At 34.4% G+C, this 14,335-nt stretch overlaps 1 protein-coding gene and 1 non-coding gene across 2 annotated transcripts; one reads left to right on the top strand and one right to left on the bottom strand.

Moving 5' to 3' along the window:
• Window positions 1–1,870: 1,870 nt before the first annotated feature.
• LOC107900545 (laccase-5) lies at window positions 1,871–4,398 on the top strand. The gene is made up of 6 exons (XM_016826172.2): window positions 1,871–2,065; window positions 2,175–2,326; window positions 2,445–2,689; window positions 2,774–2,902; window positions 2,986–3,945; window positions 4,027–4,398. Exons 1-6 carry the CDS (start codon window positions 1,976–1,978, stop codon window positions 4,155–4,157), a joined length of 1,707 nt encoding a protein of 568 aa, XP_016681661.2. The 5' UTR covers window positions 1,871–1,975; the 3' UTR covers window positions 4,158–4,398.
• A 4,880-nt stretch (window positions 4,399–9,278) lies between these two features.
• LOC121218823 (small nucleolar RNA R71) lies at window positions 9,279–9,385 on the bottom strand. The gene has a single exon (XR_005915300.1). It is a non-coding gene; the product is annotated as a small nucleolar RNA R71 (small nucleolar RNA).
• Between the last annotated feature and the right edge of the window lie 4,950 nt (window positions 9,386–14,335).

The raw sequence follows: 14,335 nt of genomic DNA, 5'->3' as shown, positions 1-14,335 counted from the left end.
AATTTATAACAGAGGCCACTAGAAAACAACCACAACTTAGTGGTAAAATTAAATTAAAATATAATAATATCAACATTTTTAAATTTTGGTTCAGTGTCTTTATTGTTCTTACACTAAATTGACAGCGACAGTTTTCTACATTGCAATTTCGGACAAAAGTCTCTATTACGTTGCTTTTATTACAACTTTGAGGGGAATATCTCATTTGGTTACCTAAATTATAAAACAACCAAATTTCACTGCAAATTTGTTGGTATTGTAACATCCAATGTTATATGAGCTGAGTATGAAATTCCGTTATGAAACATATGCTGAACACTAGCTGATCTCTTTTTATGAGATACATACATCCATTTTTGAAGTCTCATGGTTTTATTTTTATTAAATGCCTCAAACCTATAGGGTAGCTGATATGGGTGTTGAATGGTTTGAAATGGTTGCTGAAGTGATTAGATGCATTACATTATATTAAAATCCTTCTTCGGAGTTTTTCTATATAATATTTTCTAATTAAAGTTTGATATCGCATAAACTTCAACGTCTAAAAATAGATAATCTTAATGTCATTAAACGTTAAGATTTTATAAACAACTCCCACTTCGGGATTCTCTTACGATGTAGCATTTAATCTTATATTTCAACCAACTATTGCCGTGATATCATTTACGAAAATTCACACCTAACTTGCAAAGCATTCTGCCGATTGAGTCTTAGCGGCATCGGCATTGTTGTCAGTGGTGCAGGACGACGTGAGTTCAAGTGTACTGAAGCACATTATCCTCCTACTTAAAAAGAGCATATATGATAAGAACATATAATGAGATTAATAATAATAAAAAAAAACTTGCACAACATTACCTATGTTGAGTCGGTGTTTCACAAATATAAACTCAATTATATACCTATATCCTATCAAACCCTCAAATTAAAAAATTCCAACAGTCAACATTATCCAAAACTACAAACATGTTCCAATGTTGGTAATAAAAGATTGATCATTCAACCAAGAAAAAAACTAAATGATACTGACATACCGTATCACAACACACATAAGACTTTTAACATGACAAATGCGATTTTGAATGACAACGTGAGCTAACAAGACTGGAATGAACTTTTCTAGTTCAGCAAACATGACAGCATGCGTGTAACATAGATCTTCTCTTAACTGTTTGTAAGATAATCTAACTAATTTCAATTATCATAAAAATACTAAGTCACTGGTTGAAGTATGCACCCGACATGTCGTTAAGAAATCAGCTGTTAGACTCAATCAAATCTCTTTATTTTAATAATAATTGCCACCTAACAAAAGTGGACCGATTTATTTATTCAATATGTCCTTTCTTTGAAAATATACATTCAAATCTTTTAGATTTTAAGCCTGCATTTAACCTAAACTGATTTGCTTTCAACAATTAAACTTTGCTTAATCTCACGTGTCCATCATATATCCTCCCTTTACATTTTCATGAGCTGACGTTGGAAGACTTTGGTAAATTCTGAAAATTATATTTAAATAGGCTAGTGCACATCTACATGAAAAGGGCTGGTTCTCAAGAAAATAAAGAATGTTCTACTTCAATCTAATTAATTTCAAGTACAAATCACGACTACATGTACATGAGCAGGGTATGATTAATTTTCAAACAATGAGTTTATCATCTAACTAATTTGGAAAAAGAAATTAAAAGGAATTATAAGAAAATTTGTTGATCTAGAAAGAGAAAAAATAAACTCCTTGTGAAGCAAGCATTGAAGACATAATTCAGTTTTAATGGGCTAGTGGGTACAACAACTCTGTTGCAGGTTTGAACTTAGTGAAAAGATCACCATTTTAGCCCAATCAAAACCTAATCTGACAACCTCTAAACAACTACTCTAATCTTTCCTATAAAATCCCTTTTCTTTATCTCTGTCTCATATCACTCCTCAGACCAATAAGCAAAGCTTTTTGCTATTAAGCTTTGATTAGATGGGGGTTTTCAACAAGTTTTCCTTCATTTTCCTTGTCATTTTCCTTTCATTGTCTGCAAATGCTGAAGTTCAACGACATCGATTTGTTGTATGTTCTTTTACTTCTTTCTTTTGATATATATATATATCTTTCTGATAAATTGGTTGTCATTGGACATTTAAATAAAAAACTTGATGTTGGTTGGTGAATGAAACAGATTCAAGCAACAAAAGTGAAGAGGCTGTGCAAGACTCACAACACCATCACTGTTAATGGCATGTTTCCTGGACCTACCTTGGAGATCAAGAATGGCGACACCCTTGAAGTTCAAGTTGTCAACAAAGCCCGATATAATGTCACCATCCACTGGTAATTTAATAACTGCAAATTCGTTCATGCATGCATGCCATGCACGCATGTCATCAGCTTCATTCATTTCTAGTTGCCATTTGCACGTTTGAATTACCCTAACCACTTTGATATACAGGCATGGTGTGCGGCAAATGAGAACCGGATGGGCAGATGGACCGGAATTCGTGACTCAGTGTCCGATTAGACCGGGAGGAAGTTACACTTACAGATTTACAGTTCAAGGACAAGAAGGAACATTGTGGTGGCATGCTCACAGTTCATGGCTTAGAGCCACTGTTTATGGAGCTCTCATCATCCGTCCCAGAGAAGGAAAATCCTACCCTTTCCCTAAGCCGAAACGCGAAACACCGATTCTTCTCGGTAAAGATTCCTTTTCGGTTACGAGTACAAATGATTGTGATGATCAGAATGAAATGTTATGCTGATGAATATGATTATGATTAGGTGAATGGTGGGATGCAAATCCCATTGATGTGGTGAGGGAAGCAACAAGAACAGGGGCAGCTCCAAATGTCTCTGATGCATATACCATCAATGCTCAACCTGGTGATCTCTACAAATGCTCCTCCAAAGGTAATTTGATCCGAACCAATTGAATTCGAACCGCACATTCGGGTGACAGCCGATGTTATTAACTAATGTTTTCTTTTTTGCAGAGACTACAGTAGTTTCCGTCGACTCCGGGGAGACGAATCTCCTCAGAGTGATCAATGCCGCCTTGAACCAGCCGCTTTTCTTCAAAGTAGCCAACCATAAGCTCACTGTTGTTGGAGCTGATGCTTCCTATACCAAACCCTTCACCACTTCCGTGCTCATGTTAGGCCCCGGCCAAACCACTGATGTTCTTATCCGAGGTGATCAGCCACCATCTCGATATTACATGGCAGCTCGAGCCTACCAAAGCGCGCAAAACGCACCATTTGACAACACGACCACCACCGCCATTCTCGAATACAAGTCTGCCTCTTGTGCTGCCAAAAAATGCAATGCACCCACTCCAATCATGCCTTCTTTACCAGCCTACAACGACACCAACACTGTCACCGCCTTCAGCCAAAGCTTTAGAAGTCGAGAAAAGGCCGAAGTCCCAACCGATATAGATGAAAGCCTGTTCTTCACAATCGGCCTGGGACTCAACAACTGCCCACCCAATTTCCGAAAACGTCGTTGCCAAGGACCCAATGGTACACGTTTCACAGCGAGCATGAACAACGTCTCATTCGTGCTCCCGCGCAACTTCTCTCTGTTGCAAGCTCACCAACAAGGAATTCCAGGCGTTTTCACCACAGATTTCCCAGCAAACCCTCCATTGAAATTTGACTACACCGGAAACGTGAGCCGATCGCTCTTTCAACCTGTTCCGGGAACCAAGTTGTACAAATTGAAGTATGGTTCAAGGGTACAAATTGTGCTCCAAGACACAAGCATAGTGACACCTGAGAATCATCCAATTCATCTTCATGGATACGATTTCTATATCATTGCAGAAGGTTTTGGGAACTTCGATCCTAAAAGGGATACTTCTAAATTCAACCTTGTTGATCCACCCATGAGGAACACTGTTGGAGTGCCTGTGAATGGATGGGCAGTCATTAGATTCGTCGCTGATAATCCTGGTAAACACTCTTCTTCATCATTTCAATTACTGCTACTTCTTCTTTTATGAAATAACCATTCATTTTGATTTTTGTTAATAGGAGTGTGGATCCTGCACTGTCATCTGGATGTTCATATCAGTTGGGGTTTGGCAATGGCTTTCCTTGTCGACAATGGAGTTGGTGAATTGCAGACCATCCAACCGCCGCCGCCAGATTTGCCCATATGTTAAGGGAATTCATCAGCTATCACGCCGTAATCAATGAAATTCATAAGCCCAATATCAAGGGTGATTCCGTTACCATTTTTTTGTTATTAGTATTTTTCTTAATCATTTTCATAGTATTGTAGCATACCAATTCTTCCCTGAATTTGGGAAACTAGTTTAATCCTCTGTTTCATTGGATAGCTTTGTTGTATTCTTTTCATTACAGAGAAACTTCTAATCATAAATTCCGAATCTTTAATTTTCATTTTAATTTTTAATTATCCCTTACGGGTTAAAGAAAATATCCTACCTTAATTAACAAATTCAGTTGCGTAATTCATTGAAATTAGATCATCCATTCTCATAGCCTAACCCAAATTTCCTCTTAATCTATGTTCTAATTATTAAAATAAAAAGACAATTACTTGTCAATTTACTCTAATAAATTATATATCATTTTAAATACTAAACAAGTAATATTTTTTAGAACAACACTAAGAATAATACTAAAAGGCGATTCTATCTATCTCGTAAAATAAAAGATAAGCAAATATGATCGAGTAGGAAACGATTGAAAAACGCTTTTACATCTCACAATTCTATAAAACAAAGCTTTTGTCTATGTCTTTGGCTAGGAAAATAAATTTAGTTACTCGTAATTAAAGAGATGTGCCGTAGATTTTATTGTAAACTTAGGAAAAGAAAATAATATTCAGGTTAAGTTTTTGTTAATGAAAAAAATAATCTTTTATATGAGAAGGCTTGTATTCCAACCAATCCTTTACAGTGATAATACAAAATAAAAATATTTAACATAACGAAAATCCTAACAATAACAAATAACATCCATCATATATTAATAATATCGCTTAACAAAAAATTCCTAATACAAAATAACCATAAATCTTAAAGTCATATTAATCTAGAAGTCCTTTCAAAATTGCGCCACACACCAATCAAACATACGCACTAGACAAAAATAATAATAAAATAAAACCAAAACATCACCAGAAAACAAGACTCCTCCCAATGACTCCTAGATTCACCATTTACAATTACAACTTATATCTCCTCCTTTTTCGGACCAAAATTGAAAGGAAGGGCGTCAGCTTTAAAGCTAACTACACGACCGCTTATCATGTAAGCTACCTTTGCATCAAGAGGTTAAACCAATTTTGCTTGCTTGGCAATAGTTGTACCCTGAGTTGGAACTGGAGGAACATTTGCTTCTATTATGAACAAGATTCAGATCTTTCCTCTTCTTCATCAGCCTCAGACTCTCTGATGTAACATATTTTCCTTTAGTCCATTTGCTTTAATACTTCAACTCAAATTGCTAAGGTTTAGGTACATCATCCTTAGTCGGAGGAACTTACTTCATTCGTAACAAGATTTGAGAGATCAATGCAAGGAACGAAAACATGTGTTGCTTGTTCTTCACTTTTGTATGTTTGAAAATCTCATCATATATTAATTTTCCTAAATCAAGAGGAATAAAGGATGTTACCTTATAAAAAACCAAAGCCATCTTCTTGTTGACACACATGCTCCCTTTGATGGCAATCAGTTCCTAATGGCAAAAGCCTAAAGTGCAACATATGTAGGTTGTAATTCATATGCCTAGAAATGTTGTCCCTCTAACCACATTTTCTTACAACCCTTAGTCAAAGATTGTGATAGGTGCTTAAGGTAAGATGTTTTAGTCTCATTCTTAATGCATTTTTGGGTGATTATTCGATGTTCATGGTGAATTTTATGCTCATAATCCTTTAAATTCATGTTTTTATACTTAGGAGAGCACTTGGGAGCAAAATGAGCGAAAACGAGTGAAAACCGAAAAATTAGAGCAAGGTACAGGGGCCACATGAGTTGGACCATTCCACATAGCTTGAACACGCGGCCGTGTGAGCCACACGGGCTGCCACACGGCCATGTGGCAGGCCGTGTTGGTTTCTCGATTTGCACTCTAAACATACAGAAAAACACAATTTTTAGGTTTTTCGGGCATTCTAAGACCTATATATGACAAAAATAATAATATAGGAGTGAGCCGTTATAGAATACTCAAGAAAACAACTCGAAAAACACCATTGAAGCGGATTTTGAAGTAGATTTCCGTCACGATTGAAGAGTCCCAGTTGATTTTTTAGGAGATTCTAATGAGTTTCTTTATTTCTTTCGAATATACTATCTTTGAGAGTTTTTATTTGCAAGCATGAACTAATTTTCTAAGTACTTAGGGGAGATGAACCCTATGATGAATTCTTTCTTTTGATTTTTATTTTACGCAATAAAGACTTAGATCTTGTTCTCAATTATGTGTGCTTAATTATTGGTTTGATATTTCTAGATTATTGATCCATGTTTGACGTGGTTAAATTAGAGGAGGAATAGAGTTTGTTTAAGAGTAAATATAGCGTAATTGAGTGGAGTTGCATGCAATCCTAGAAATAAGATGACATAAATCTACCGAATTAGGGTCAAATCTAATAAGGGAATCCATAGATCGAGTTAATGCGATAATAGATGTTTTAATTAGAAAGAAATTTCAATTAATCAACCTAGAATCATTTTTTCTTATTATTGAAGAGAGATATTAGTATTATTTAGGGATTTCTATGGATCAAGATACTAAGTGAGTAAATTGCGTAACTTAGATTGATGATGACAGATGAAATCTAGGTGAATTATTTCTTAGGTATTGTTTCGCTTCTTGGTTGTTTGCTCGATTATTTTCCTGATTTGTTCATTGTCGCGTTCATAGTTAATTAATTTAGTTAATTTTATTTTTAATCAATCACTCAAATTTATAGGTTAAATAATAACAAGATAGTAATTACTAGTACTTTTAGTCTTTGTGGGAACGATATCTTTGGTCACCGTAACTATACTATTAATTGATAGGTGCATTTGCATTAGTCAGATTTTTAGTTGGTTTCGTGGGCATCAAGTTTTTGGCGCCATTGCCGGGGACTAAAATATTAGGAAAACTTTATTTCTATTACTATAGCCATTTTTTTAATTTTTGTTTTAATATTTTTGTCTTAAAATTAATTTTTACATTCTAATTTTTTTCGTTTGTTTGATTTTGACAGGTTTTTTTGGTTTATGACTAGAGGAAACCCTTTGGACCATTATTTTTTATAGTGAAATTGAAAAGACTGATGATCTGCCATAAATGATACTATTTTTTACATCCCTTTTTACACATAATTATAGCTTTTTTAATAGTAAATCAAAACATTTTAGTATATATTTAGGTTGTCATACATAAAGTAGTAATTTCTGCTTTCTAGTAGTTTTATTACATTTTATATATCTAAATAAGGTTACATGGTCTTGTAGGTCATGTCGAGAGCTAAAGATGCTTATTTGGGCCAAAGCTGATGCCTATGTCTTGACACCAAGATACTAATGTCTTAACGTCGAAGAAAAAAGCTAAAAACAAGTCTTGGAGCAAAACTGCCTTCGAAGTCGCAAAACCGACCTTCGTTGTCGCGACATCAGACTCTGATGTTGCAACACTGCAGGTCTGTATTGCAACCAACCCCTTGTGCAACCAAAAACTCCTGCACATTTTAATTACATTTTTTAGGGAAATTAGATGTATTTGTCCCAATTGAACTCTAAGGACTTCAAGGATAATTTTGGCACTTTAATATTTCGAGTTTAGCCTATACAAATGCCATTGTAATAAGTTTAAGTAGACAATTTTTAGGGTTTAGATTCTTAGTTTTTTCTTTCATTCTTAGTTTCTACTTAGGTTTTTTTTATGTTCTTGCAATCGAAAAATCCTATTCCAAAGTGAGACTTTCACGATGGGAGATTGTTCGAAAACCCCAATTTCATCAATGAATCCATGATCATCTCTTTTCCTTAGTCTCTTCTTTATATTTCTTTCTATAACCTTGTTAGATGAATGTTTGTGTAAATATTAGAATCAATTTGTGCTTTTTACTTATTTTGCATGTTTCAATTCTTTAACTTAATTAATTGCTTGAATGATAGAGTTTCTTAGCAGATCAGCTGTTTGGGAAAGGAAGAACGTGAAACAAACCCTAGGCCTGACAACCATAGGAATTCATTTAGGTGGGAATTAGCCTAAAATTGGTATGGCCTATCCGTGAACACCTTAACCCTGAACCAGTCTAGACTGTGAGGTCAGAAGATAAGTAGTTCTTGCTAACCCTTTATTGTAGTGGAAGATCAGAAGATCCTGCTAGGGTATCGACTAGTTGATTGATTAGAACTCTACTTCAATAATTAATTAGGTAAAACAATTGGATCTAGGCTAAAAGGAACTCGCGTAGTCAAAATAAGGAATAGAAAAAGCCGATACAGGAACCTAGGAGTAGATCTAGGTTTAGTTAGATTTATTTAGTGTATTATTATATTACTTCTTGATTAACACTACTAATTTGTGACTCGAGTAGATTAGTAATTATTTCCTGTAATTAGCTTGATAACAGTTTTCCTCAAACTACAATCCCTTGGGTACGATGCTCGGAATACTTATAAAGTGTTTCATTGTAAACAAACTATATTACAACCGGACCCGTATACTTGCAAACACTGCCTCAAATCTATATCTTTAGTTACAGTATTCACACTCTGGACATTAGTACGTTTGGAGGCGATCAACTGCTCGCAGAAATCAAAGAGAAGTTAGAGAAGCAAGGCAAGATCAACAGATTTTAATAGACGATCAAGAGAAAACGAACATTACTGTGTAGATGGATGATAATCAAAATAAGCAATAGCCTCTTGCATGTCCTGCTCCTTAGACTATGTATGATTCCTAAGCCTACTTTGATTGGGACTGAATCGAGTATTGTCAGACCGACAGTTACAGCGAATGATTTTGAGCTCAAGTCAAATATAATTCAGATGGTGCAATAATATGTTTAGTTTGATGGGTTGCAAGATGAAGATCCTAATGCCCATTTGGCTAATTTGCTAGAGATTTGTGACACTTTCAATATAAATGGTGTTGCTGATGATGCCATACGCTTACAGTTGTTCCCATTTTCTTTAAGGATCAAGGTAAAACAATGGTTGAATTCACTTCCACAGGGTTCTATCACTATTTGGGATCAAATGACTGAGAAGTTTTTATTGAAATATTTTCCACTAGATAAAACAACTAAGTTGAGGAATGATATCTCTTCTTTTGTTCAATTCGATATTTAGACTATTTATGATATATGTGAGAGATTTAAGGAATTGCTGAGAAGGTATCCTCACCATGACCTACCTTTATGGCTCCAAGTTCAAACTTTTTACAATGGCTTGAATCCCTCGACTAGACAGATGATTGATGCAGTAGCTGGCGGAACATTGAATAACAAAAACTTGAGGCAGCTCAAGAGTTTATTGGGGAGATGGCACTGAATAATTATCAGTGGCAAGTTACAAGAGTAAAACCTGCTAAGGTAGCTGAAGTTTTTTATATTGGTGTAGTTTCTATGTTAGCAAATCAAGTTGAAGCTCTTGGTAAGAAAATTGATGGTTTGAATTATTCTAAGAAGGTGAATTCGGTAATGCAATGTGATGCGAATGAAGCAGAGTGACCGCCTTCAAACATACTAACATCCAAAGTTTGGATACTGCAGAAAAAGATATATAGAAGTGAGGCCGTATCCGCAAGTATATGGGTCAAGTTGTAATATAGTTACAACAGGGTAGGTGAGTACTCTGAGGATCGTACCCAAAGGAGGCTGGTACTAGATCAATTTCAACCTAAACACCAAAAGATCTAATTAGTACTTGAAAAAGTTTATATTATGCAAATATAAATAAAAGGGGTTTTAGGGGTTTTTATAATAATAAAAATATGAAAAATAAATAATTATTAATAAATTGAAAAGTGGAACTACTTATCTTCCAACCTCACAGTCCAGACCAACTTGGGGTGAAGGTGTTCACAGATAGGTCATACCAGTTTTGGGTTAATTCTCACCTTGACTTCCTAGGGTCGTAAAGCCTAGGGTTTAAGTTCTTCTTTTCCCAAATAGCTGATCCGTTGAGTAACCTACAAAACAGTTAATAGATCATACCTCTACTCGCTAATCCCCTATGGAGGGATTAGTTCCTCCTAATTTTCGTAAACAATATAGATTCTATATAAAGTGTAAACATGATAATTGAATCAAAAGTATAAAGTTTAAAAAAAAACCTTAATTTTATTACAAAGAAGAATAAATCCACAAAGTTTAATTGCATCCACAAATCAGATCTCCCGAGATAAAACAAAGAACAAACTGTAAAGAAATCTAAAACCTAAGAAAAGAGAAACTAAATTGAAATTAAAAGAAAGATTCAAAGCTAAGTAATTTGTGTCCATAACATATGAAAAATGAGCCTATTTATAGATTTGAGGTGGTTGTCGTCTTTAACCCAAGGTTAGTTGATGTTCTTGAGCTTTAAGTTTGATTGTGCGGACCAAAACGCCCCCTTCCTTGTATTAATTCCCATCCAAAGTCGATGTTACGACACATCAAGACATGTGTCGTGACATAGAAATCAATATACTCTTCTTCAAGATGTCTTCAGGGGTATGTCATGACATCCTTAGGTTGTGTCGCGACATCAAAGGCAGTCTCGGAAGTCCTCAATTCTGCTCTTTATTTTGCGACAATGAATCTTCCGTGTTGCAACATAGTGACCAATATCAGTTTAGTATGCCTTCTAATGGTCTCGTGTACACTCACAAAGTTTATTAGCTTACCCTTAGGCCTCATTCTTCCCCTAAGGTTAATAAAAGACTCAATTTGCACCTTCTATTGAATTTAATTAAACTTACTAAAACATAATTAAAACCTAATGATAATACTTTTTTTCAAGCTCCTAAAGTGTAAAAAATAGTTTAATCTAATACACCGAATTACAACAAGTCAAACTCCCCCACACTTAAGTCATTACTTGTCCTCAAACAACACACACAAAAAATAAGAAATAGGAAAGAAAACCCTTGAGCAAATTTGATACATGTATTGACTTTGGAACACATGACTAGACATTTCATTTTTACGAGTAATTTTGACATGATCAACAATTGATTTACCATTTTTGACTTTAGACATCCAAGTTTAGTACATTACAAAGTATACAAACACTAAAGGTCTCACATGAAGGAATTCACCAACAAATCGTACAAGTAGTTTGATTATCCTAGTAGAATTCAAATAGTTGCTTATGCGATTGTTTAGTATAATGTCAATTTATGCATAAGGATACCTAGGTCACATATGACTTTTCGGATTGTAACGTTCTAAGGCTTAGGATAGGTATGGATTTCAAAACAGTAAGCATCAAAATGGTTACAAACATGAAAATAGTGTGCCACATTGTATTGATCCCTATTATTGCCCCTCAGTGTCCTTTACCCGCTCACCGCCTCATTTCTCCTTCTCTCACCTTCTTTATTTCTCCACATAGGAAATCACAACATAATAGAGTAACTACAGCTAGCCTACAAGTTTTTTTGCTCTACTGAACGAGTTTTTCTTAATCTTGTGACTTTGTCACTTTCTTTTTCAACACATCTCACTCACAAATGCTTTTGCTTTTCAAGTACTCTTTCTACTCGTATTGATTTTCTTTTTGAATTTTTCTTTTGTTTTGCACTTTAGGCTAACCAATAGTTCCTATATTACACTAATCTTTCATATTATACAGATCAACTTTTTGGCTTTGGATGTGTTCCAAATAATGCCTTAGATCATCCCTTAAATATCTCAACATGCTTAAATTTAATCAACCAAATAAACTCAAATTCAACCATTTATCTTTCATACTAACATGCTCATTTCCTTGTATTTTCTATATCATCTGGTACAATTGATTGCTTAATGCCTATTTATAGTGTAATCTATAAAACTTAATAGTTTAATAATAAAAAATTTAAAATCACCTATGATCATGCAAAATTTATTTGTAAACATAAACAACCTATGTACATGCTCCTAACCAAACACTTGTATTTCTACAAGCTCAAGCACATAAATGACAAGAAAAATTGAAAGAAAAGCATAAAAATTGAGACAAGTTTTCTATGTTACCCCCACACTTTAGTTAACACATTGTCCTCAATGTGTAGCCCAGAAAAGAATAAGGAAAGTAGTTACCTGATTGATCGTGGCCGTGCCCTATGTTATTTGTGGGTGCTTTCTACTTTGCTCGTTGATAGTTCAAATTGTTGTGCCTCCTTTGTGTGGATTCCTACATAGAAAAACAAACACCAAACAAAACAACTAAAAATTTATTTATACTCCTACTCCTAAAAACAAATTAAAATCATCCATAGGAAAATTAATACAATCCTTTTTAAAAAATATTAAAAAGTTTAATTCAGTCCTCCTCTAAATCCTCTAAAGGAGGTGAACGCCTCCTTTCCGCAGGTGCTTTTCCCTTGCCCGATCCATATTCTTGGTGAGTGCTCCTATTTGTTGAATGTGTTTGTCAGGTTGGGCTTCGAATGATGGGCCCTTTTGGTGTGGTATATTGTGGCTGAAATGCCACTTTATGCTCATTCTCTGTTCTCGGGTAATCATGTGCATCCCCTCCATCTTCAAATTTCTCTCCCTCATCATTCCCTTCACTGTCAAGATGGGTCGGTATTGAGTTAAACATTCCATGTGGATAATTTGGGGCTCGTAACCTATTTAGTTTTGTAAACTCCTTAAGTACTGGCCACATTTCCTGCATCCATTTAGTTATCCCATCGAGCTTCTCCTCAATACTTCCACTTGCTCCTCTTCTCTCATTTGATTATTTCTTCTATTTAAGTGATGTCAGGATATCCATTTTCTCTTTCCTTCTCTGGTTCCATTCAATGATTTATTTTCTTTAGAGCTCGATGTATTGAATATACAATGAATCATCGATTACACTTTTTGTGGGCTTCATAAGAAATTGCTCATTCTCACTAATTTGAATTCCCACCTTTTGCCACAATATCGTTACGAGGTGAGGAAAGAAGAATCTAGCTTTTTGTCCACTCACGCAATATTTAATCTCACAAACGATCCACCTTCCTACACATACCTGTTTTCGTTGCAAAATACTATACAAAAGGATAGCTCAAAAGGTATTAACATTAGAAACATTCAATGCAGGTGCAATTCTAATACCTATGAATTGCATCCATATTTTTGCTACAGGGAACATTATAGCCTGATTAAAATTCGTTGGGAACCCAGTATCTGGCCTATAATTCTAGGTACCCCTACCCTAAGTTAAATATTTTATAACACTATCTATATCTATATTTCCAAATTTATCCAAATCATTATTATTAAGAAAATCACTTTTATAATACGGAGTGTCATAAAAATCACATATTGCACTAGGGTTAAGGGGAATTCTAGCCCTTAAACTGTGACATCATTCACGTATACCCCGGTTCCATCTCAAATTATCTGGTGTTTAAGGGAAGCATAAAATTCATTGACTACAAGAATAACTTTAACAACCCAATTTCAGTGGTGTCGAAAATAGTGCTTTTGAGACCACGACTCTGACAAGCGAGTTATTATTTTAATATTTATTTAATGTTTATAAGGTTAATTTAAGGTAGTATTAAATTTTGTTAAAGACTAAATTGTAAATGATGATAAAGTTGATTTCTATTAGCTAAAAGGGTTAAATGGCTATGAAATTTTAATCTAGGGGACTTAGATGGTAATTAAAACATATATTAAGATAGTGGATTGTGATGGAGAGGTTTTGTGTGATTTTAATAGATTTTAAATGTTAGATTAATAATTAAAGAAGTTAAAATTAATAAAGCAAATATGAAACAAATGTCATCTTCATCATTTTTCTTTTCTTTCTTGGCCGAACATCATTGTTAAGAATGAGGCAACTTTCAGTTGTGGTTTGCTCATGCATGTAAGATTTTGAGTCTCGTTTTAATGATTTTTATGTTTTTGAACTCATTTTAACTTAAGCTACTTAGCCCAGGAGTTAATTTGCAAAATTGTTAAAGGTTGAGGGATATCCTATGAATGAAATTGATGAATTTGTGAAGTTAATTGATAGATAATTAAAGTTAGTTGTTAAATGAACATGTTTTGTTAAGTGATTTTTTTATGAATTTAGGGTTAAGGATTAAATTATTAAAAGTGTAAAATTCCTTTAGGCTAATATGAAATAATGAAAGATATGGTCTATAAATGACCCCTAGTAAAATCAGCTAGCAT

This window comes from Gossypium hirsutum, chromosome D06, assembly GCF_007990345.1.
Source record: "Gossypium hirsutum isolate 1008001.06 chromosome D06, Gossypium_hirsutum_v2.1, whole genome shotgun sequence".
Taxonomy (NCBI): Eukaryota; Viridiplantae; Streptophyta; class Magnoliopsida; order Malvales; family Malvaceae; genus Gossypium; species Gossypium hirsutum.
Note: the sequence above shows the minus strand (reverse complement) of the source record. Positions and strands in the feature narration are given on the sequence as shown.

Bases quoted from the DNA above. Each gene is read 5' to 3' on its own strand.
- LOC107900545 (XM_016826172.2), top strand. From the start codon at position 1,976: ATGGGGGTTTTCAACAAGTTTTCCTTCATTTTCCTTGTCATTTTCCTT. The intron at 2,066-2,174 runs GTATGTTCTTTT...TGAATGAAACAG, and splicing joins TTCAACGACATCGATTTGTT to ATTCAAGCAACAAAAGTGAA. The intron at 2,327-2,444 runs GTAATTTAATAA...TTTGATATACAG, and splicing joins TATAATGTCACCATCCACTG to GCATGGTGTGCGGCAAATGA.